The sequence below is a fragment of the Aethina tumida genome, chromosome 4 (genome assembly GCF_024364675.1).
Source record: "Aethina tumida isolate Nest 87 chromosome 4, icAetTumi1.1, whole genome shotgun sequence".
Taxonomy (NCBI): Eukaryota; Metazoa; Arthropoda; class Insecta; order Coleoptera; family Nitidulidae; genus Aethina; species Aethina tumida.
The window spans coordinates 26,616,176-26,635,146 of NC_065438.1; the positions used below are offsets into that span (position 1 = coordinate 26,616,176).

At 26.2% G+C, this 18,971-nt stretch overlaps 3 protein-coding genes across 4 annotated transcripts; all 3 read left to right on the forward strand.

Annotated features, from left to right (window-relative positions):
- The first annotated feature begins 388 nt into the window (after positions 1-388).
- LOC109594018 (uncharacterized) lies at positions 389-15,462 on the forward strand. 2 transcript variants are annotated; one of them, XM_020009181.2, is made up of 6 exons: positions 389-614; positions 11,337-11,531; positions 11,608-11,770; positions 14,238-14,641; positions 14,718-14,871; positions 14,949-15,462. In XM_020009181.2, exons 1-6 carry the CDS (start codon positions 521-523, stop codon positions 15,109-15,111), a joined length of 1,173 nt encoding a protein of 390 aa, XP_019864740.1. In that variant the 5' UTR covers positions 389-520; the 3' UTR covers positions 15,112-15,462. The 2 variants fall into 2 exon arrangements, with proteins under 2 accessions (XP_019864740.1, XP_019864739.1); XM_020009180.2 differs by having other exon boundaries at positions 391-614; positions 14,709-14,871.
- A 299-nt stretch (positions 15,463-15,761) lies between these two features.
- LOC126265405 (uncharacterized) lies at positions 15,762-16,651 on the forward strand. The gene is made up of 5 exons (XM_049966766.1): positions 15,762-15,783; positions 15,846-15,902; positions 15,966-16,097; positions 16,149-16,493; positions 16,545-16,651. The coding sequence occupies exons 1-5, from the start codon at positions 15,762-15,764 to the stop codon at positions 16,649-16,651; spliced, it is 663 nt and encodes a 220-aa protein (XP_049822723.1).
- A 46-nt stretch (positions 16,652-16,697) lies between these two features.
- On the forward strand, positions 16,698-18,971 carry LOC126265369 (putative uncharacterized protein DDB_G0282133). Its single transcript, XM_049966538.1, has 2 exons — positions 16,698-17,299; positions 17,360-18,971. Exons 1-2 carry the CDS (start codon positions 16,993-16,995, stop codon positions 18,952-18,954), a joined length of 1,902 nt encoding a protein of 633 aa, XP_049822495.1. The 5' UTR covers positions 16,698-16,992; the 3' UTR covers positions 18,955-18,971.

Below are 18,971 nucleotides of genomic sequence, written 5' to 3' on the forward strand. Positions count from 1 at the left end.
AAATGTAAGTAAAAAAATGTGCAGTTTCAGACTGATCACACTACATTGAATAAGACTCAAAATAAAAATAAATTGAATTATTTTTATTTGTAGAACAATATCAAAATTATAAATAAATAAACGAAAAAGTTGAATGACCCATTTTATTTTTAAATTGTTTTTGTAGTGTCACACATATTTATGGGAGGAAGCAATTTTTCAATGAAATTTTTATCATAGTAATTTTTTGACATTTAGCCAAACTATCATTCTTTAAATATGTACATCGATCAGTACCCAAGTTTCTTCCCCAACAAAATATTTATGCTTCGCTGGAACGATTCATCCTCTCCACAACCGTCTAGACGTAGCCCCAGTATTCCTGCTCATACTGTACAGTTTGAAATTTTACGCGGTTAACGTCGTAACATGCGTTCGCCGCATTATTTATATTCTTGCAGTTGAGGTTTCGTGATATATTTCATTGTCATGTGAATCGGTCGAAATAATTGTAAATTAACGAACAATTTATATTTTTCTAATGGAAGAAATGAAATTGACATGGCTCAAGTTGGGCAGACATAGTTACAGTGTTATGTGGCCTGTGTTTGTGTTTTTGGTATTCGTGTTATCATGTATGTAATGTTATAAATTAAGTTCAGATTAGGATTTGATGGGCAATTTTTTTTAATATTATCTATATTTTTTAGACAATGTTTATCATTTTTTTTATTTTTATTAGGTTATTGCACATACATGAGGTTTCGAAATTATATTTGTATATAGTGTTGCCAATTGTTTAATTTTTAATCAGGCAAATAAATTTAAATATCAACGTTGGAATTTTTAGGCTTATTAATTAACGAAAATTAATTTTTATTTTTTTTATTTATTTATTATTCAGTTTAATAATTGGCCACACTTTATTCAAGAAGACCGGTTTAATTACTTAAAATATCTTGTTAATGATCTGATAAAAAAGGAGAATTTATTCAATAAATGTTAATAATAAGAAACTAATTCAAATTCTGAAATCCAGTTTAACATTTAACAGCAGTTGAATGTAAATATCATTTCATTAGAAAAAATCGAAGCATTTATAGTTATTAGTGTTTTTAGCAACTAGTTAATTCTGAAAAATATAAAAATACAATAATAACGTTTAAAACTTAAATAATTTCGATTGTGGTTTATGTCAATTTACTTAACCACAACTAAAATTTACATCAAGAACCTATATTGACAGAAATTATTATGTTATATATGTTCTTAGTAAGTGGTAAAATATCTCATTATTTCAAAATGCTAAATAAACATCCGTCAGCTACACTTGATTTCAGAAAACAATGAAAATGTTTATATATCATTTAGACAGAAATTATTATGTTATATATATTATATACGTACTGGAAAAAAAGTATGGAATTTACTTCTTTCTTAATCTTTCCCCCAATCTGCAAATCTGAACAAATCTAATTTACTGGAAGATCGTTTCATTAATCACAATGATCATTATATTTGCAGGTGTTTACTTTTTTTAATAAAAAATTAACAATAACTTTCAATATATTTCAATATTTTGTGCATAGAATCTACCAATTTTCAAGCCACAAATTATTTGTTAAGTTGAAGTGAAAAGTAAACGTGTTTAAGCATTAATACTTTGAAATTGACCGAAAATGTTAAGAATTTAGGTACAACTGATATCTAAACAATAATATTCTACACAAAAATACCTAAACAAAAACTATAAGGGGAAATACTAGTATGGTAAACATAAACTATCAATTTTGTTTACAATACTTTACAACACTTTTGTTGGATATTTTGTTAAAATATCCCATTATTTGATTTCAGAAAATAACAAAAATATTGTTTACATATAAATAATCATCATTTAAAAATTAACTGGTAAAATTTTCACACAAAATTCATTATTTCAAGTGTAGTGTAGTGGTGTGAACAACAACAATAATTGAGTAATCTAAAAAATGGCTAAATTACGCGGTGATATAAGGAAACTTAAGCAACATTCTTAGAAACAAATTGACAAATTTCGTTGAAGCTACGTCTGAATTTTATAAGAAATTGTTCGTCATCTAAAAATTTGCATGATAATAATCATAATTTTTTTTGAAATATGAGTTGCAACTTGCATAAAGAGCTAACAAATATAACGTAACAACCATCTAAAGCATAACATATAATATTATGCAAATATTGCATTATAAATTCAACACAATTACAAATTATAGAGATATTAAATTGTTCGTAACATTTTTATTGTGTTTTAATATATGTTTTATTTATCTTAATTCAATCTTTTTATATTATCTTACACATAACTGTATAAACTAATAACCAGAAGATTTATTTATTTAAATATTAACATACATGGAATTGTTTGCCCAGATGCACAAAATGCAAATATTTGCCTCAAGTTGACAAACGTGTTTAATTTTAAAAAAATACGAGTCACACTTATGATGTAAAGAATTTTTTCATTAACATTTTGGCAAAACCTGCAGTGCTTCTTTGATTAACGAGATGATTTCTTGGAAGAATTCTGACAGAAGATCAACACAATATATGAAAATAAAGTTAAAACATTTCTAAAAATAAATTATAACTTAATCATAAATCTTAAAATATTAAAATAGATCAAGATTGTATTATAGAAAGTTAAAAACTTTTATTAAAAAATATATTGATTTAAAAAATATCTAAAAAAATTCATCCTTATGATATCAGGAATTTGTTCATGAACATTTACGAATGCTCCTTTAAATAAAGAGTCGATTTTTAGGAAGAAAGTTCTTATAAAAATCAAACACACATTGGGATAGCAGAAAATGTACAATTTGTATTAAATCTAGTGATTTAAAAAACTTATGGTTAAGAATTTGTACGTTAATATTTTCATTACTCCTTCGAAAATTAGTCGATTTCTTGAAAAAAGTTTTAATAATTTGTAAAAAAATTTTAAAACAACAAATCCTGAAAAATTATTTAAAAAAATAAAAAAATGCGAGTCACACTCGTGATATGAAGAATAAAATTTTAGTAAAACTTTGGCAAAACTTGCTGTGCTACTATAATTAACGAGATGATTTCTTGGAAAAATTTTAATAGAAACCTACCACAGAATGCAAAAATAAAGTTAAAACATTTCTAATTAAAAAAAAAAATAAACCAAACTTAAATTTAAATATATTAAAATATAAATTTAGAAAATAAAACTTCATGCTTATTTGTAAGGAATTTATTAATTAACATATACATATATTTGATCCTTTAAATAACGAGTCAATTTATAGATTAAAAAAAAATACATCTAAAAACAGTGTATTTAGAGAGTAAAATTTTATACTTATGGTGTTAAGAATTTGAACAGAACACACAAATTTAAAACTGTTATTAAAATATTTACTGATTTAAAAACGTCTTAAAAACAAATTTTAAACTTTTGGTGTTTGTTCGTTAATATTTATTTCTAATAATATTTTAATTTAATATTAAGTATACATATACCAAAAATACTACAAATTTTAAAAAATATTAAAATTTCAAACTGTTGTTACCAATTTATTTATTAATATAGTAACAAAATCTATTTTATTCATAAACATTTTAGCATAATCTATAAATATCCCTTAAAATAACGAGTTTATTTAAAAAATGTAATAAAAATACAGCACAGTAAAGATAGTACAGATAGTAGAGTATGGTAGAGTTAAAATATTTATTATTAAAAAAAATTATTTAGGATTCTGTTTAGGGACATGTATCAATTAAATAGGTGCAGTTAATGCAATTAATTAAACTTTTATAAAAGTATCTGCTAATTTTTAAACATATATTAAAAATAAATTTTGTGAATAAAATTTCATATTTACGGTATAAGGAATTTGTTCATTAAAATGTTCATAAACTATATATGTTTCTTTTAATAATGATCGAATAAAGGTACAAGACGAGATAGTAGCTGTTTATTTAGAATTTTTTAGTAATTGAACTTAATATTTATTTATTTAGCATTTATATTTATATAATTATGGTATATCAATGAAATGAGTAACGAAAAATTATTTAAGCTTAATAAATATACTAATTTCAAAATTTGAAACTCATGAAGAAAATAATTAAATCATATCATTATAACTTTGGCATAATCTACATATGCTTCTTTAAATAAGAATATAACTTCTTATAAAAATTCTAAAAAATACAACATACTATAGATCTAGTTGAATTAAAATAATTGCAATAAAAATATATCTTCTTTTATTTAAGTTTTTATATTTATAGATGGATATGTGCATCAAGTAAGATTATTAATGAAATAGCTATAAAAAATTATATAAAAATACTAATTTTAAAACATATCTTAAAAAATATACTCAGACAATAAAACTTTATGCTATAAGGAAATTTGTTCATTGTTTTTCATGTTTTAAATAAACTACATGTGCTCCTTTAAATGACGAATTGACTGTTTGAGAAAATTCAAATAAAAATAAAATCCAGAACGAGAGTTAAAATATTCATAAATAAAAAATATATATTGTTTTATTTAGGGCTTTAATTAGATGTTTTTAGTAAATGGATTTGATATTTACATGTGAATATGTGTATCAAATATGATTATCAATAAAATAGGTGTAGAAAAACTAAAATCTACTGATTTTAAAAGGTATCTGGAAATATAAATTTAGAGAATATATACTTAGAGTGTAAAAAATTTGTTCATTAAATACGTAAATAAATATTTGAATAAATTTAAAGAGATACACAGAACTAGATTATAAGTTAAAATATTTAAAAAAATTATATTTTTCCGATTATGTATCACTTAATTAGATTTTTTACAAAATGTGCTGAAAACTTGTGGTGTAAAGAATTTGTTCATAAACATTTTGGGAAAATCTACGTATGCCCCTTTAAATAACAAATCAAAATTCTTTAAACAAATCTAATAAAAATTCAAAATATAACGAGATAATAAAGTTTTAAATTTAACAAACATTATTACCTTTTACTGAGAACTTAAAAATTTTAAATAAGGAATACCATGCGACAAATGTAATTATTCAAATTTTCTTAACCTACAGTTATAAAATACTAACTAACAGACGACAAATTTTGAAATAATTTTTTTTTTAAACTGAAAGAAATTCATTATTTTCTTATTCATACCTAGAAATCTAGAACTGTTAAAAACTTCTCAAGTCAACCGTTGTTAATACTAAACGTTTATAAAATTTCGATTCTTGGAAATATCATTTTATGATCAAATTCATCGTTGTCAATATGAAGTTAGTAACCTTGAGACACCGATGACTGAATTCCTTACATGCTGTTTACTATTTATACTACTGTAGTGTATCATTTTCGTTTGATCTCCAAGTTCCACCTTTTATATACGATCCGATTTGCTTTAGGATACCATACAACAATACCAAGGAAATCGTTAACTTACCGCACACGGTGTAATTACAGACCTTATTTCTAAGTCTACGTTTAAAGGAAATTATTAAATAAATAGAAAACGTCAACGCTCCAAAGATCATTATTATTATTAGACTATCGATGAACAGTTAGCTCTTATGTTAGTACAATAATTATCATTGCAATCGGTAATATTGACGTAGTACTACATTTTAATCATTTAAGTGATACGAACAATATTATATGAGCACACGAAACCTTCAAATTATACGTTGATAATAACTAGATCGCTTAGAATTTTGGATGTAAGTGCCCATTACCTCCTTTTAGGTCAACGTCTAAATTTAGCAGTCTAGTAGAGTGTAACGTTTCTTGAAGGTTGACATAGTTGTACCATCAATTTTATATTTTTGCACTGAAGGCAGTTACCGCAAAAATGACCCCACTACGCAGAATACAAGTTTATTGTACTGGCGACGTTTTCGAGGAGTGAAGAAACTTATAAAAATGTTTAATTGTATTTTTATTTTATTTTGAATATTTTATCTTTAAGTTGTAAATTCTAAAAATAATGTACTATTTTAACTTAAGACCATGACCTCGTGAAGGCCGTCATTGTGTGCTTTTTTTATTGTTATTACGCAGTATTATCTTCAAGGATTTGTATATGCACCGCATAAGAGTAAATTTGCCGAAGCAAAATATTTAATTATAAATATCAAATGCGTACACCCTACTTTCCCCATTTAGAACCTCATAACCAACACAGACAAGGTTCTAAAAATAATTTGTAAATAATAATAGTGCGCAAATAATTTTTCAACAATATTTGTATATTTTATTGTTTTTTGTTAGTATATATATTAGAATTTAACAAAAATTATGTACCTAACATATTAGTAACCCAAAAAGTTTAAAAAAATCTAAAATGTGTAAATTGTCCTTTTAAATATTGCAGTATCTAAACACAAATTATGTGTTATTTACTAAACACAAGAATTAAAATAAGAATGACATTTATCATAAATATTTAATGAGTATACACTTGCAGGTGATATACATGAATTTTAATTTTTAGGTTTGTCTATTATATCATAGATTATTGAATACAAAGTATTTTGAAACAATGTGTATACCAATAGGCGTTTAAAAATAATTCAAGCAAATATTTAAATGGCACATGCCTAGCGAGTAAATGTACAATAAATATTTATTATTAGTTTTACTGAATCTAATTGAATTAATTAACATATTACTTAAATGTTAAAACGAAAAATTAAATTCATTGATATTATTAAAAATGTTCGTATCTACATCTGTAATTTAAATATAATTTCTTTTAGTAATTATTCTCCGTAATTTGTTATGGTATTTAATGTCAAGAATTACAAATAATATTTTAAATTACAAATATTTACTTTAAATTAATTATGTCTTATGATGGTTCCTTGGATAAATGTAATTTTCTCCCACATACTTTACATATCTAATATTTTTCTTATGAAAGGTCATAGGTCGATACCAAATCGACCCCAGAAAGGTATCGGGCTCATGGTACTCACAAGATACTGATGCTGCAAGTTTCAGATCTTTATCTGTTGCCATTTCTGAATAAATCAAAAAATATTGAAAATCAGTAAAATTTGTTATTCCCAGCACCTTGTGAATCGATTGTTCTAAATATCGGATATGTTTTGGAGCATGAAGACAGCTAGTGAGAAAAGTTGGACATAACAATTACATGGGAATTTCGGCCTCATATTGGGCTAATTGCGACCCAAAAATAAAAATTTTGGGCTCGAAAAACAACCGTCGAAAAAAATGTAGTTCAAAAAATAATGCGTGATTTTTTAAATTTTAAGTTTTCTACGTACTTCCACTTTTCACATTGACATTACACGGTTAATTCTGTCGATTCCGAAGTGTTCTGAGTACTGAAATTTTGGTTTCAAGGGTTGGAACTTTCGAATCAAGAAATTTTATATGCAGAAATTTCGGGCTCTTTATGGGCTCATGAATGGTGCCACAAACTCTATGACGGGTATACCTTTACCATAAAGCTACACCTCTCCATTTTACCGTTATTTTTTGAGCCCAAAATTTTTGCTTTTGGACCGAAATTAACCGTTTAATTTTTGAGCCACATTTTTCTTGACCATTCGTGAGCCTATAAAAACTCCGAAATTCCTGCATGTAAAATTTTTTGATTCGATAGCCCCAGCCTTTGAAACTCAGTGTGGGGTGCCGCTTTTCTCACCTGATGGCAGCGTATGATTTTATTATGTTGTTTTCGCCAGTACAGTAATCGGAAAAGTTCTGTATTTTATCATTTCAAGAGTTAAATCATAAAAATAAATCAATTTTTGCGCAAAAAATCGATTTTTAATTTTTTGTCAATGTGATGTACCGTTTTAAAAAATCCCGAAGCTCATAATTTCATCGAAAATTGAAATGAGGAATTCAAGAAAAGTAGTTTCATACTTTTATCGTTATCGTAACAAAATTAAGAAAGTAACCTCGTTTTTTTTAAGGTTCTTATGAACATATATAGCACTTATTTTTTCCTACCCCAAAACATATCCGGTATTTAGATCATTCGATTCACAAGGTGCTGAGAATATTCATAAACAGATAAAGATCTGAAATTCGCAGCATCGAAGTATCTTATGAGTACCAACATTTCCTGGAATTATGAGCCCGATACCTTTCTGAGGCAGATTTGGTATTTTTATAGTCCCATAGCCTTTGGTATTCAAGAGTATTAAATTATTTTTTCCATAAAAGATGTTCGATTAAAATATTTTTTTGTATGTATTAACTATACAAAATTGTCATAATAGACCTCCGGAGTATGCCATTTGATAGAAAATATTTTTGTGACATATTTTATTGTGTGATGTATTCTTTTTTTACATTTTTAATGTATCCTAATCAATTTTTGACTGTTTTGAAATTCATTAAATTATTAATTAATAATATAATGAATAATGAATATTAATCCTAAAATATTTTATTGTAGTGATTGATAAAACATTTTATTTAGTGATTAAAAGAAAATAACCCAAACCATTTTTCTCACTTCTGAAGTTATGGTAGCGTTCTTATCTTAAATGGGCCACATTATATTTATTATTCCTCCTACGGTATTAGACATAATAGATTGTAAATATAATTGAAAACCTCTATAAATATTAATATAATTTAAAATGTCACCACTGTAAATAGACTTTAAATTATGTTTATTATATAATGCAACGAATTATATATTGTTTTATTATATTATTATTATTATTATTATTATTATTATATATTATATTATTAACGAATGCAATTAATTTTTGTTTAAAATTATTTGTATGAATTGTAGTGAAACAAAAATGTTTTTTAATTAACCTATTTAATTACGTGTAACCAAATGTATTTTTTTTTTTCATAGTACCTAAGTATTACGAATTTCCTTCAGTGGCAACTAGTTTGTAGTAGATTTATCAAATAATATTTTTATTTTAATAAGATCAGAATATTATATGCGTTCAATTTTATCAGTAAGAAATTTTTATGGATGTTGCCAGTCCTGCTATTCTCGAAACGAATAGAGTTATATTAAATACTCTCCACATACATAAATCTCGACATAATTAATATTGAAAAAACAATTTCTACAAATATTAATATGTATGTAATTCAGTATACAAATGCATCTGTTTTAACAAAACTAATGTCACCATTATTAACTAAACAAATGTTATTGACTTCTGTTTCAAATTATTTTTATGCTATTTTTTTATATTTTTTAACTTTCTAGTATTAAAAATTATAGAAAACAGCTTATCAATTTTTACTAACAATTGCCTTCATTGGTAACTAGTTCGTAAAGTAGGTTTACCAAATACTCTTCTAAGTTCACTTTGATCATTAAACAGAAGTTCGAAGTAAGTTTATAAATATTATTGAAGCAAGTAGATTTATATTGAATCCCCTTTACATAAATCTCGACTTCTAAACTGAAGACCTTCCATCTTAGTCTCATCTACAACCATTTTTTTGTGAAATTCAGTATACAAGGGTACAATTTAATAAAATTGAGTTATGAATAAAAAAGTCATAGAGGTGTCATTATCTTAAAGAGTCCGTTTATTTCTTATTCTTTCATAAAACATTATATTATAGAATATAAATGCGTTTGAAAAAAAGATAACTAATCCTCAATAAATATTACTATGTAATTCAACATATGATTCAGTTTCAACAATACAATGTCAAAGACTTATGTCACTACTTTGTTATTAAATAAACAAAATCTTAAGTAAAATGTAAATTACGTTTATAATATAATTTAAATAAATGATGCTTTTGTTTAAAATTGTATTTGTTATGATACAAAAATGTTAATGATAAATTCCATATTTAACAATAACAGAAATTATACATGATACATTAAACACTCTAATTTCTTTGTATTTTTATTCTGTCCTTAATGGTTTTCTGGATAGGTTCACAAAATTATTACATCAATGAGTAAGATCAGAATATTATAGTCATTCAATTTTGCCAGTAAAAAAATAAATAATTTTTTATTATTCATGCGATTTACGAAAGGAATATCAACTTTGTCACAGTACTCCAAATGAAATTTATTGTCCAAGTATCATGAATGTTTTTACAATACATTTGGACATTATGATGTAGTTTTTCGAATACATTACCATCAAATTTAAAATTGTTTACTTTAAAATGTCCATAAATTGCATATTAGGATTGAAGATCAAGGTATCAACAACAACTTAAATCAACATTGTAAATCAATTTTATTAGAAAAACTATTACTATTATTCATGGTAATTAAACACATTCTGGTTCAAGTTTATTACTTAATTTATTTAGAAACTTAAGTATATATTTTAATTATTTATTATTATGTGAAGAATTTTCCACTTACTTTATACAAATGTTTTGTTGTTTACTAATTTGGTATACGTTTGTATTTGTAGTGGAGTTTTTATCTGTAGTTTATATTTTAAAACATTAAATGATGTCCTCAATTTAATATTATTTAACTAAATTTTTTTATTGGCAGTAATTGCACCTATATCAATGAAGCGCATTTTAAAATGCAACTGCATTAAAACAAAATAAATCTTTTTGACAATTAATATGATCTACAGAAATTAAAGTAACCTTTGCATATTAAAACGTTCTTTAAATATTTATTGAAACATCTCGTATTAATGAATTAACCATCTATTTATAGATTAAAAATTTCGACTTTGACAATTAGGAATTCATGTAACTTAAGTTTTAAATTCTGAAAAATTTATATTTTATATTTTACAATTACTTAACTCAAATTTGGCCTTACACACTATAATTATTCTGTTAACAAAAAACATTATACACCTATAATTACTTTTTTACCAAGGAAATGTACATAAGCATTTTAATTAAACCTATCAAATTCCACTTAAATGAAATTGAAAGTACACTATTTTTCTCAAGTACATTCATACTGATTTTTTTTTAATACTACCACAAACTCGATTATATTAATAAACATATTATTATATGTATTTCTTTTCCACAACTACAGAATTAAGATATTAAATTGCCTATTTAACCTACTTTTTAATCTAAATTTAGTAACGAAATAAATATATTAATTTTATGCTATTGCAACAAGTTTCATAAATATTTTCCTTAAAAACTCAAAGCACATGGGAAAATAAATTAAAATGGGTTAAGGCAAACTGTTAAACACTAATAGAAACGCTCCATTTCAATTTAAAACTGGCACAATAACATCCTATTGAAATTCATTGAAATTTTACATTTGTATGTATTTGTAAGTTTGTCGATGCACGAAGAAAACCAATTTTCTTTATTATTATAAACTTTACGTACTCTTGTTTCAGATAGTTCCGCTCAGAGTGTCTGTCCCAATGGTTTCGTTAAATTAGGACGCAAATGCTATCATTTCGGAAATGGACCCGAAACGTGGCTCGACGCCCATCACGAATGTGTCAAACGAGGCAGTACCTTAGCAAGCATCAAGAATGCACGTCAAAATAATTATATATCGAATTTTTTGATAAAAAATTTCGGAGTAGGTAAATAAAATGTTTGGGAATAACATATCTATATTTCAATAAAGAAGTTAACTTAAATTTCATTGCACTGTTTTAGAAAAACGAAATTTTTGGATAGGAGGTCGATTTAATTACCATCAGAATATTTGGGTGTGGGGGGACTCCGGTGAGCCCTTGAAAATTAAGTTGTTCACAAAAACTGATCATCAGAAGGATTTAACTTTTCAATGTATTTACCTCACCACAAACCGGAAACACGAGTAAGTATTTCATTTCAAACTGGCCATTTCTCTCCATTTGTATTTGAGTGCAATTGCAACTACAAAACCTTTGAAACATGGTGAAAGAAACCGTATGGTTTGAGGTTATTTTTCTTGGAATTGTATAGTATTAGAAATTATTGCTGATATGGACCGTTTCATGTATATGGTGATATTATGAGAGAAGTAATGATACCATTTGTCAATGATAATTTAGTAGTTATATGGATTTAAAAGTATTACAATCGTCCGAAGCATGCGTCTAAAGTTGCTAAAGAAAATATGAAACTAATACGCAAAAACTGACATTTTTTATCATAGTTAACTGATGTTTTATGAAATAAATATTAAGTATTTGACTGTCATCAGGTAATACAGGTTAAAAGTGCAGAATGTTTCTTGCTATGATTGTTTACTCTAACGCAAGATTAACTGGCAACGAATTTATGTATGGTCTAACTAAAGGGATTGTCACAAAATCTTATCAAGATCGCCAGCTTCTTTGTATATGGAATGATTCACCAACGATTACTTTATTGACAAATAGATTTTGGGATTACTTTAATATAAAGAAAGGTAATTCGTGTATTTATGGCCAATTAAACTATAAAAACAAAGTGCTTAACTAATGCACTAGACATAAATGAGCCATCCTTCTCACATTCACCTCACATCAACTTGGTAGAGTTTACTGTTGTTATTACAACTAGTAGTACAACTAAGGCAGTTGTTATTTTATGCTAGATCCTCTAAAAAACCATCTATAATTCAATTTTTAACTCTGGTCACTTTTCTAAAATTTGAAAGATTACACTTGACCCCTATCAGCAAATTCTAATAACATTTAAAAATATTTACAGTAGTAGTCCATACAATACTATATCATCAAATAAAATGTTATCTTTCTTCCAACCAGCACATATTCAATCATTATAGTTAAATAAGGATCAAATATTATGTCCCTTTCCAATTCATTAATGATTTACCATTGTCCATTAATTGTAATAATTGATTGATTTTCTGTTCTGTCTCTATTATAAGAATTTACATTTGTAAATTGTGGTGATGTGTAACTGCTAGTGCAAGAAGTAATTTAAATATCTAATATTTAATTTCTAAATGTAGTGGTTGCTCTTTTACCAGTAGAATCAAACCTATTGTTCTTAATTACACCATAATAATTATTTTTATCAGTGCAAAAATATTACCCCAGATTTGCGTGTGTTGTTTAATAATAAACTAATTTTTAATTGCAGTGATATTTAGTTATTCATATAAGATTTTTAAATTAATTTTGACAAACTGTCATAATTTAAACAACCTTCATATCATGAAATTTCTTTTCTATAGCTTTGTACGATGAAAACAGAATTATTGTTCTTCAGTTTGGAATCCTTGTTACAATTAAATTTTTGGAAAAGAAATAACTTGAGGTTAGATCCAATGGTGTATAACTTATAAGAGGTACGTTTGAATAATATTTGTCAAACAATCTGAATCTCCCCTTAATGGAACACACGAGAATTAAAACAGGTTAAATTTTTCTTTATAACCTCACTCACAACGTTATCTCAGTTCTTTAGAACAACTTAAATGTTTAATTCATGCCCAGAATAATAGACATTACATTTTATACCAATCCGGTCAGGTGAATTTTCTTTCAACAAAGTGTAAAAACTTTAGTAAATTATTCTTTTGATTTGTCTGTTACGGTAATTAATGTTAATTTCACATTTTTAGGTACTATTTTATGTAACTTATTTGCTTTTTGTATTTCGCCCACTTTAGGTACAGAAGAAGAAATTACAAATCATAACTCGGAAACGCAAGTGTAGAGAATGTCAAATGCTCCTCGTGTTTGGAGACCACTCCACAACTAGATACTTTATCAGTACCTACTTGATCATCGAAGACGACCAATTTTTTGTCGCTGTTTTTCCTTGCAAAGATGTTTTCATTATATTTTTTGCGGATATGGCAGGGTTCTCTCCTACTAGTATTGGTTTTACTGAAATGCTGTTTGGATATCAGAGTCATTAAACAATTGTTTGGATTTTGCAGACAATAAATTTTCGGTCGTATTGTTTAAGTATACTGATTGACAGATATTGCTTAACTAATCTTCTAGAAAAACACAATGGGTGACCATTTGGACGACATTCCTTTAAACTAAACGCAACAAATGTTGTTACTGCATGATAGTAATTAAGACATATTTTCAATTGTCGTTAGAGTATTTAAATGAAAAATTTTTTCCACTTGGATGGATATCAAAAACATTCTCGAGGTGCTACAGTTATAATTTTATAAAAAAAAATATATTATATTTATAATCATATTTTTAAGACTTCTGCTTAGTTTGATCCATACTATTGTACCCTTAAATTACACATACTATGTATACATATACATAATATATATTTACAATATGTTTATCCAATATTTACTTGTAATTTTCCAATCACAGGTGGAACACGAAGAACTGCATGGACAAAAATTACTACGTATGTCAAAAGAATTCAACCAGATTCAATTACAAAAAATGTGCGTACCCCTATGACCTAACTAAATATGAGAGCAGACTGTGTTCAAAGAAAGGTTACCACGTGAACGAAACATCTTTCCCCGGTGAGTTGAAATTGTACCCAAGAACTCCGGCAACATCCACCCAACCAACCCCGACAAAAATCAGTTACGCTTGTAATCTAAACACGTTCATGATCGGAAAAAAATGCTACTACTTTAGCAAGGAACCTGGTACGTGGCATGACGCCTTTTTTGCTTGTAAAGAAAACGGAGCCAAGCTTGCTATATTACGAAATAAGAAGCACGAATTTAAGATTAGGGAGTTCCTTACTGACCAATTTGTAGGTAAGCAATTTTATTCTCTCTATTAATATATCGTGCAACGATAGAATTGAGAAATGTACGTTTATAGAAACAACAGAAAGGTGGATTGGAGCATTATATGATAACCAGAGTAAAAAGTGGAATTGGTTTAATGGACAACACCTCACGTTTAGAGGATTTGCTCCAGGAGCTCTGCGGAACAAAGATTTGGAGTTCACTGCGGCTTTTATGGATCCGAAACTTCAATACAGGTACAAATAGAATACTTTCAAACTTCATCTATTGTTATATTTAAAATATATCATTATTATTATTTCATTTGTTTAAGGTGGAATGTTGATAAAATAACAAGCAAAAGAAAATACATATGTCAAAGCAACGCAAAAACTGTACTGTCAGTGGGAAATTATAAGAAAAAAAAGAAACTCAGGAAACCAGACGCCACAATAACTATTTCAACACATGGATCAGACTATAACAATACAGTATGAATTGTAGTTATCTTATTTTATTAATAGTCATAACTAAATGTATTACATCTAATTCAAATCAATAAGATGAGAAGAAGTTAACAGATAACTGTCCTTCTCGTTTTAAAATCCATTATCAAATTTATAGTATTTTCTATTATTATTTATCTTATACATCTTAGACAAGATTGTATCTTTAATTATTATATTATAGAAGCCTATATTCCTAACCGTTAAGTGTTCGTTTGTTGTTAAAATAATTTATATCATATTTATTAATAATACGTGCTGTATAAATATATAATATTTTGTATATAGTTCAAATATTTTGTTGTCAACGTTATCTACATTTAATAAAATATGCCTAATTGATTTATTTTGTTTTATTGTGTTTTCCTTGAACAATAGCATTCACATAAGCACAGTTATTATTAAAGAACTTAGTAACAAATACATTACATTTATTTTTTTTAAGTTAGTACAAACACACATTTATTCAATTAAGATAATTTAGATGTACACACAAAAGTAACTTTATTATCTTCGATAATTCATATCACAACTGATAAAATTATCGTATTATAGTATTAATTATAGATAATAAACATTTGTCATTTTTGAGGTTTATTGTTGTGATATTAAATTTAGTATTATATTAAATTTATTGTGCAATGAAAAACACATGGAACACAGGTAACATTTGAAGTTTAAACAAAAATGTCAAATTATTAATATTTTGATCATTTTTGTTTTAGTTAAAATATATTTCCAAGAACTCACAGAAGTTATTACTATAATTCTTATGATAATAGGTTGGTATTTATATTTGTCTACATTAGATGTTATTATTGTATTTATTTATTGTTTATTTCTAGTGGGTTTTTGTATAAACGATCATTCTAACGATGAAGAGACCGGAAATTATACAAGAGTGGTTGATAGTTGTCAAACTAATTGCACTTTTGCTGTTGAAAATGAAATGCAATTAGTGCCGACGAATTCTACAGGTTATATTCATTGTAAAATATAAACCATATATTAAACTATACATTTTACAGTACTGAAAAAAACGCCAACGATAGAAAAGTTAAATAATATATCAGAATACATAAGACGTTGTAGAGATGAAATAAAAAAATGCGAGGATGAGGATATTGTACGTTTAATACATCTAAGACAAAAACTCAAATCACTAACTAAATGCATTAAGGAAATCAAATCAAGCAATCTAAAAGTCAAAGAACTTCAAAGTTATAATATAGATCAAATAAGAATTACCCTGAAGAAGATTGATAATAAATTAAAGAATCACAACCCAACACAAACAAAATTAACTGGAGTAACAAGGATATCACCAGAATCCACAGAATTGAACCAAGTGAAGAGTTCTAATTCCCAATTAGGTAAGATGGGTGAATCAATAATTAAGATGTAACACAAACCTATATTTTTAGATAATACAGAGTCTCATCCAAGTATTAATTATTTTAATGATGCATCTAAAGACATTTATAGAGAGGATGAAAGTATGTATTTATTAATTTTGAAACAGTTGAATTGAATTTTACAACCTTTGTAGCTGTAATACAAATACTGAAGATGATAAATCAATTTAGAGAGTCTGTAGAAAATTTCGAAGGAAGAAAAACAAATAAACAATTTTTACAGTTAGAAAATGATATAAATGAATTACAAAGTCAAATTAATGATTTGAACTCATTAAATAATCTCAACCAAGAATCTTATTTTACTGAACAACTTAATTTACTTTTGGAAAAGTTGCACAGGAGAGCTCGAAATTGCCCTGAGGGGATAACTTGTGATGATGATGAACCAAACCAGATCAATAATAGAGAACTGGAATTGAAAAAACACAATGAGGTTTTATTAAAATTAAAAGAAATGCCAGTGAAAATAAGTAAATACAAACAAGAAATAGAAGTTTTTAAGGGTGGAAAAGATGACCTACAATTCTTTAACATAGATAAATTACTTAGACACACATTATTGGAAATAAGAAACATTACATCTGTGGATACAAATATAACTAAACAGAAATCTTACTATATTGTTCAGTTAAGAATACTTATAAATGAGTTAATTAAAAAAGTTGAACAAAATGAAAAAGAAGAAAGCTTTTCTAGATTAACTGGCAAATCTTCCGGCACCTCCAATATTCAAGGTGATATGTGCACTTCAATTACTTCTGGTAAGTTTTATATAATACGTATATAACTAATAACTAATCTAAAATTTGTGTTTATCACAGGCAAACAATTCGTAAATGAATGCAAAAATGAATTCCAAACTTTAGATTTTGACAATCTTAAAAGTCCATCTGGGTTAATAACTTTAGTTGACACTGACACTGAAGATGCATATCATTCCAAGAAACTTGATAGACAAATGTGTGTTTTAAGTAGTACTGAATGTGATAAGAGTCTTAAAAATCAATTGATAACTCACACGTCAGATTCAAATTTATTTGATGACAAGAGCAGTGAATTAATTTCTATTAATAAGAATTATATAAATGAAAGTACAAAGAACAAGCTGGGTGAAGGTGATTTAATAGAAGAAAATATCTCTAAAGAAACAAAGCCTAATAAAATAAGTTCGTTCATCCCAGATCACACTTTGATTAATAATTATCACATGGAAATTATAAACAAAGAAGATTGTTATGATTTAATTGAATATAGAAAAATAATTAACAGAACTGAACCAAATTATTTTACAAATGAAGAGGTCATAGAAACTTCCTTTCAACATAATTCTGAACTTAAAAATAAATATGACGAACCTGAAGCTAAACAACTTTCACCTTTTTACAATGATTCTTCACTTACACTTGATTCTAAACAAGTACTTAATAATAATAATAATAATAATAAAGAATCTCATTCTAGTTGGTTGGAAAATAATTGTTTAGTTAACGTTGTTACATCAAATACGCACCAAAATGATGAAGAAGCGATAAGGAAATTCCATTATGTAACATCTAATTTTAGTGAGGACAATTTAAAGGTTGAACCCTTAATTGAAAATGTATGTAACTTTGCTGATCAAGCATATTCTGAAAATAATAATGGATTGGAAAATAAAGGCAGTAATTTAAATGAAAACGAATGTGATAATTTCCCAGAAAGCTTACCAAATGTTGAAGATACATACACAGCTAAAGAAGAAATAGATGAAGACAGTTTTAATTATTTTAAATCGATATATAATATTAACAATGAGGAAGAAGTGAAAAATGAAGAGGGAGCAGTTTGTAATTACAATAGTCAATCAAAAATTGAACATATGTCTCCCTTCAATGATGAAACATATTTATTTAACAGCAATAATAATGAATGCGAGTATAAATTAAGTGAATATGAAAACAAAGAGACATCAACAACACTTAAAAATTTTGAAGATTCTGATCATTTAAATACAGATATTCTGAATCATGAAATAAGTACAAACGAAGGTGGAACATCTCTAAATGAACGCAAACATATTGATATATTAGAAAATAACGAATATATACCTTCAGTTATTCCCAATATTGAAATCACTTCATTATTTTCACAGAGTACACCACTAAATTACATTAAGCCTTTTTCAGTAGCAGATAGGATCACTCAAATTAAGTTGGACGTTGAGAAATTAGGACAAAAAATTTCTGATTTTGAAGGTGAATCAGAAATTGAATATTATATTCTAGATATATGTTTAATGGATAATTTAAAAAGGATAAACAGTGTTGACACTAACAATTCACATGAACTTTCCGAAGTGAAAAGAAAAATACTTTTGCGAATTAAAAAATTGGATAAAATTTTACAATTTAAGTATACATTTTTAAGACAATTTTAAATCTAAAATTAAGTCAT

Excerpts from the sequence above, each read along its gene's own strand:
- LOC109594018 (XM_020009180.2), top strand. The coding sequence starts at position 521 with ATGGAAGAAATGAAATTGACATGGCTCAAGTTGGGCAGACATAGTTAC. Across the intron at positions 11,771-14,237 it reads ACCACAAACCGGAAACACGA|GTGGAACACGAAGAACTGCA; the intron begins GTAAGTATTTCA and ends TTCCAATCACAG. Across the intron at positions 14,642-14,708 it reads CCTTACTGACCAATTTGTAG|AAACAACAGAAAGGTGGATT; the intron begins GTAAGCAATTTT and ends GTACGTTTATAG.
- LOC126265405 (XM_049966766.1), top strand. The coding sequence starts at position 15,762 with ATGAAAAACACATGGAACACAG. Across the intron at positions 16,098-16,148 it reads AGTGCCGACGAATTCTACAG|TACTGAAAAAAACGCCAACG; the intron begins GTTATATTCATT and ends TACATTTTACAG. Across the intron at positions 16,494-16,544 it reads GAGTTCTAATTCCCAATTAG|ATAATACAGAGTCTCATCCA; the intron begins GTAAGATGGGTG and ends CTATATTTTTAG.
- LOC126265369 (XM_049966538.1), top strand. The coding sequence starts at position 16,993 with ATGCCAGTGAAAATAAGTAAATACAAACAAGAAATAGAAGTTTTTAAG. Across the intron at positions 17,300-17,359 it reads GTGCACTTCAATTACTTCTG|GCAAACAATTCGTAAATGAA; the intron begins GTAAGTTTTATA and ends TGTTTATCACAG.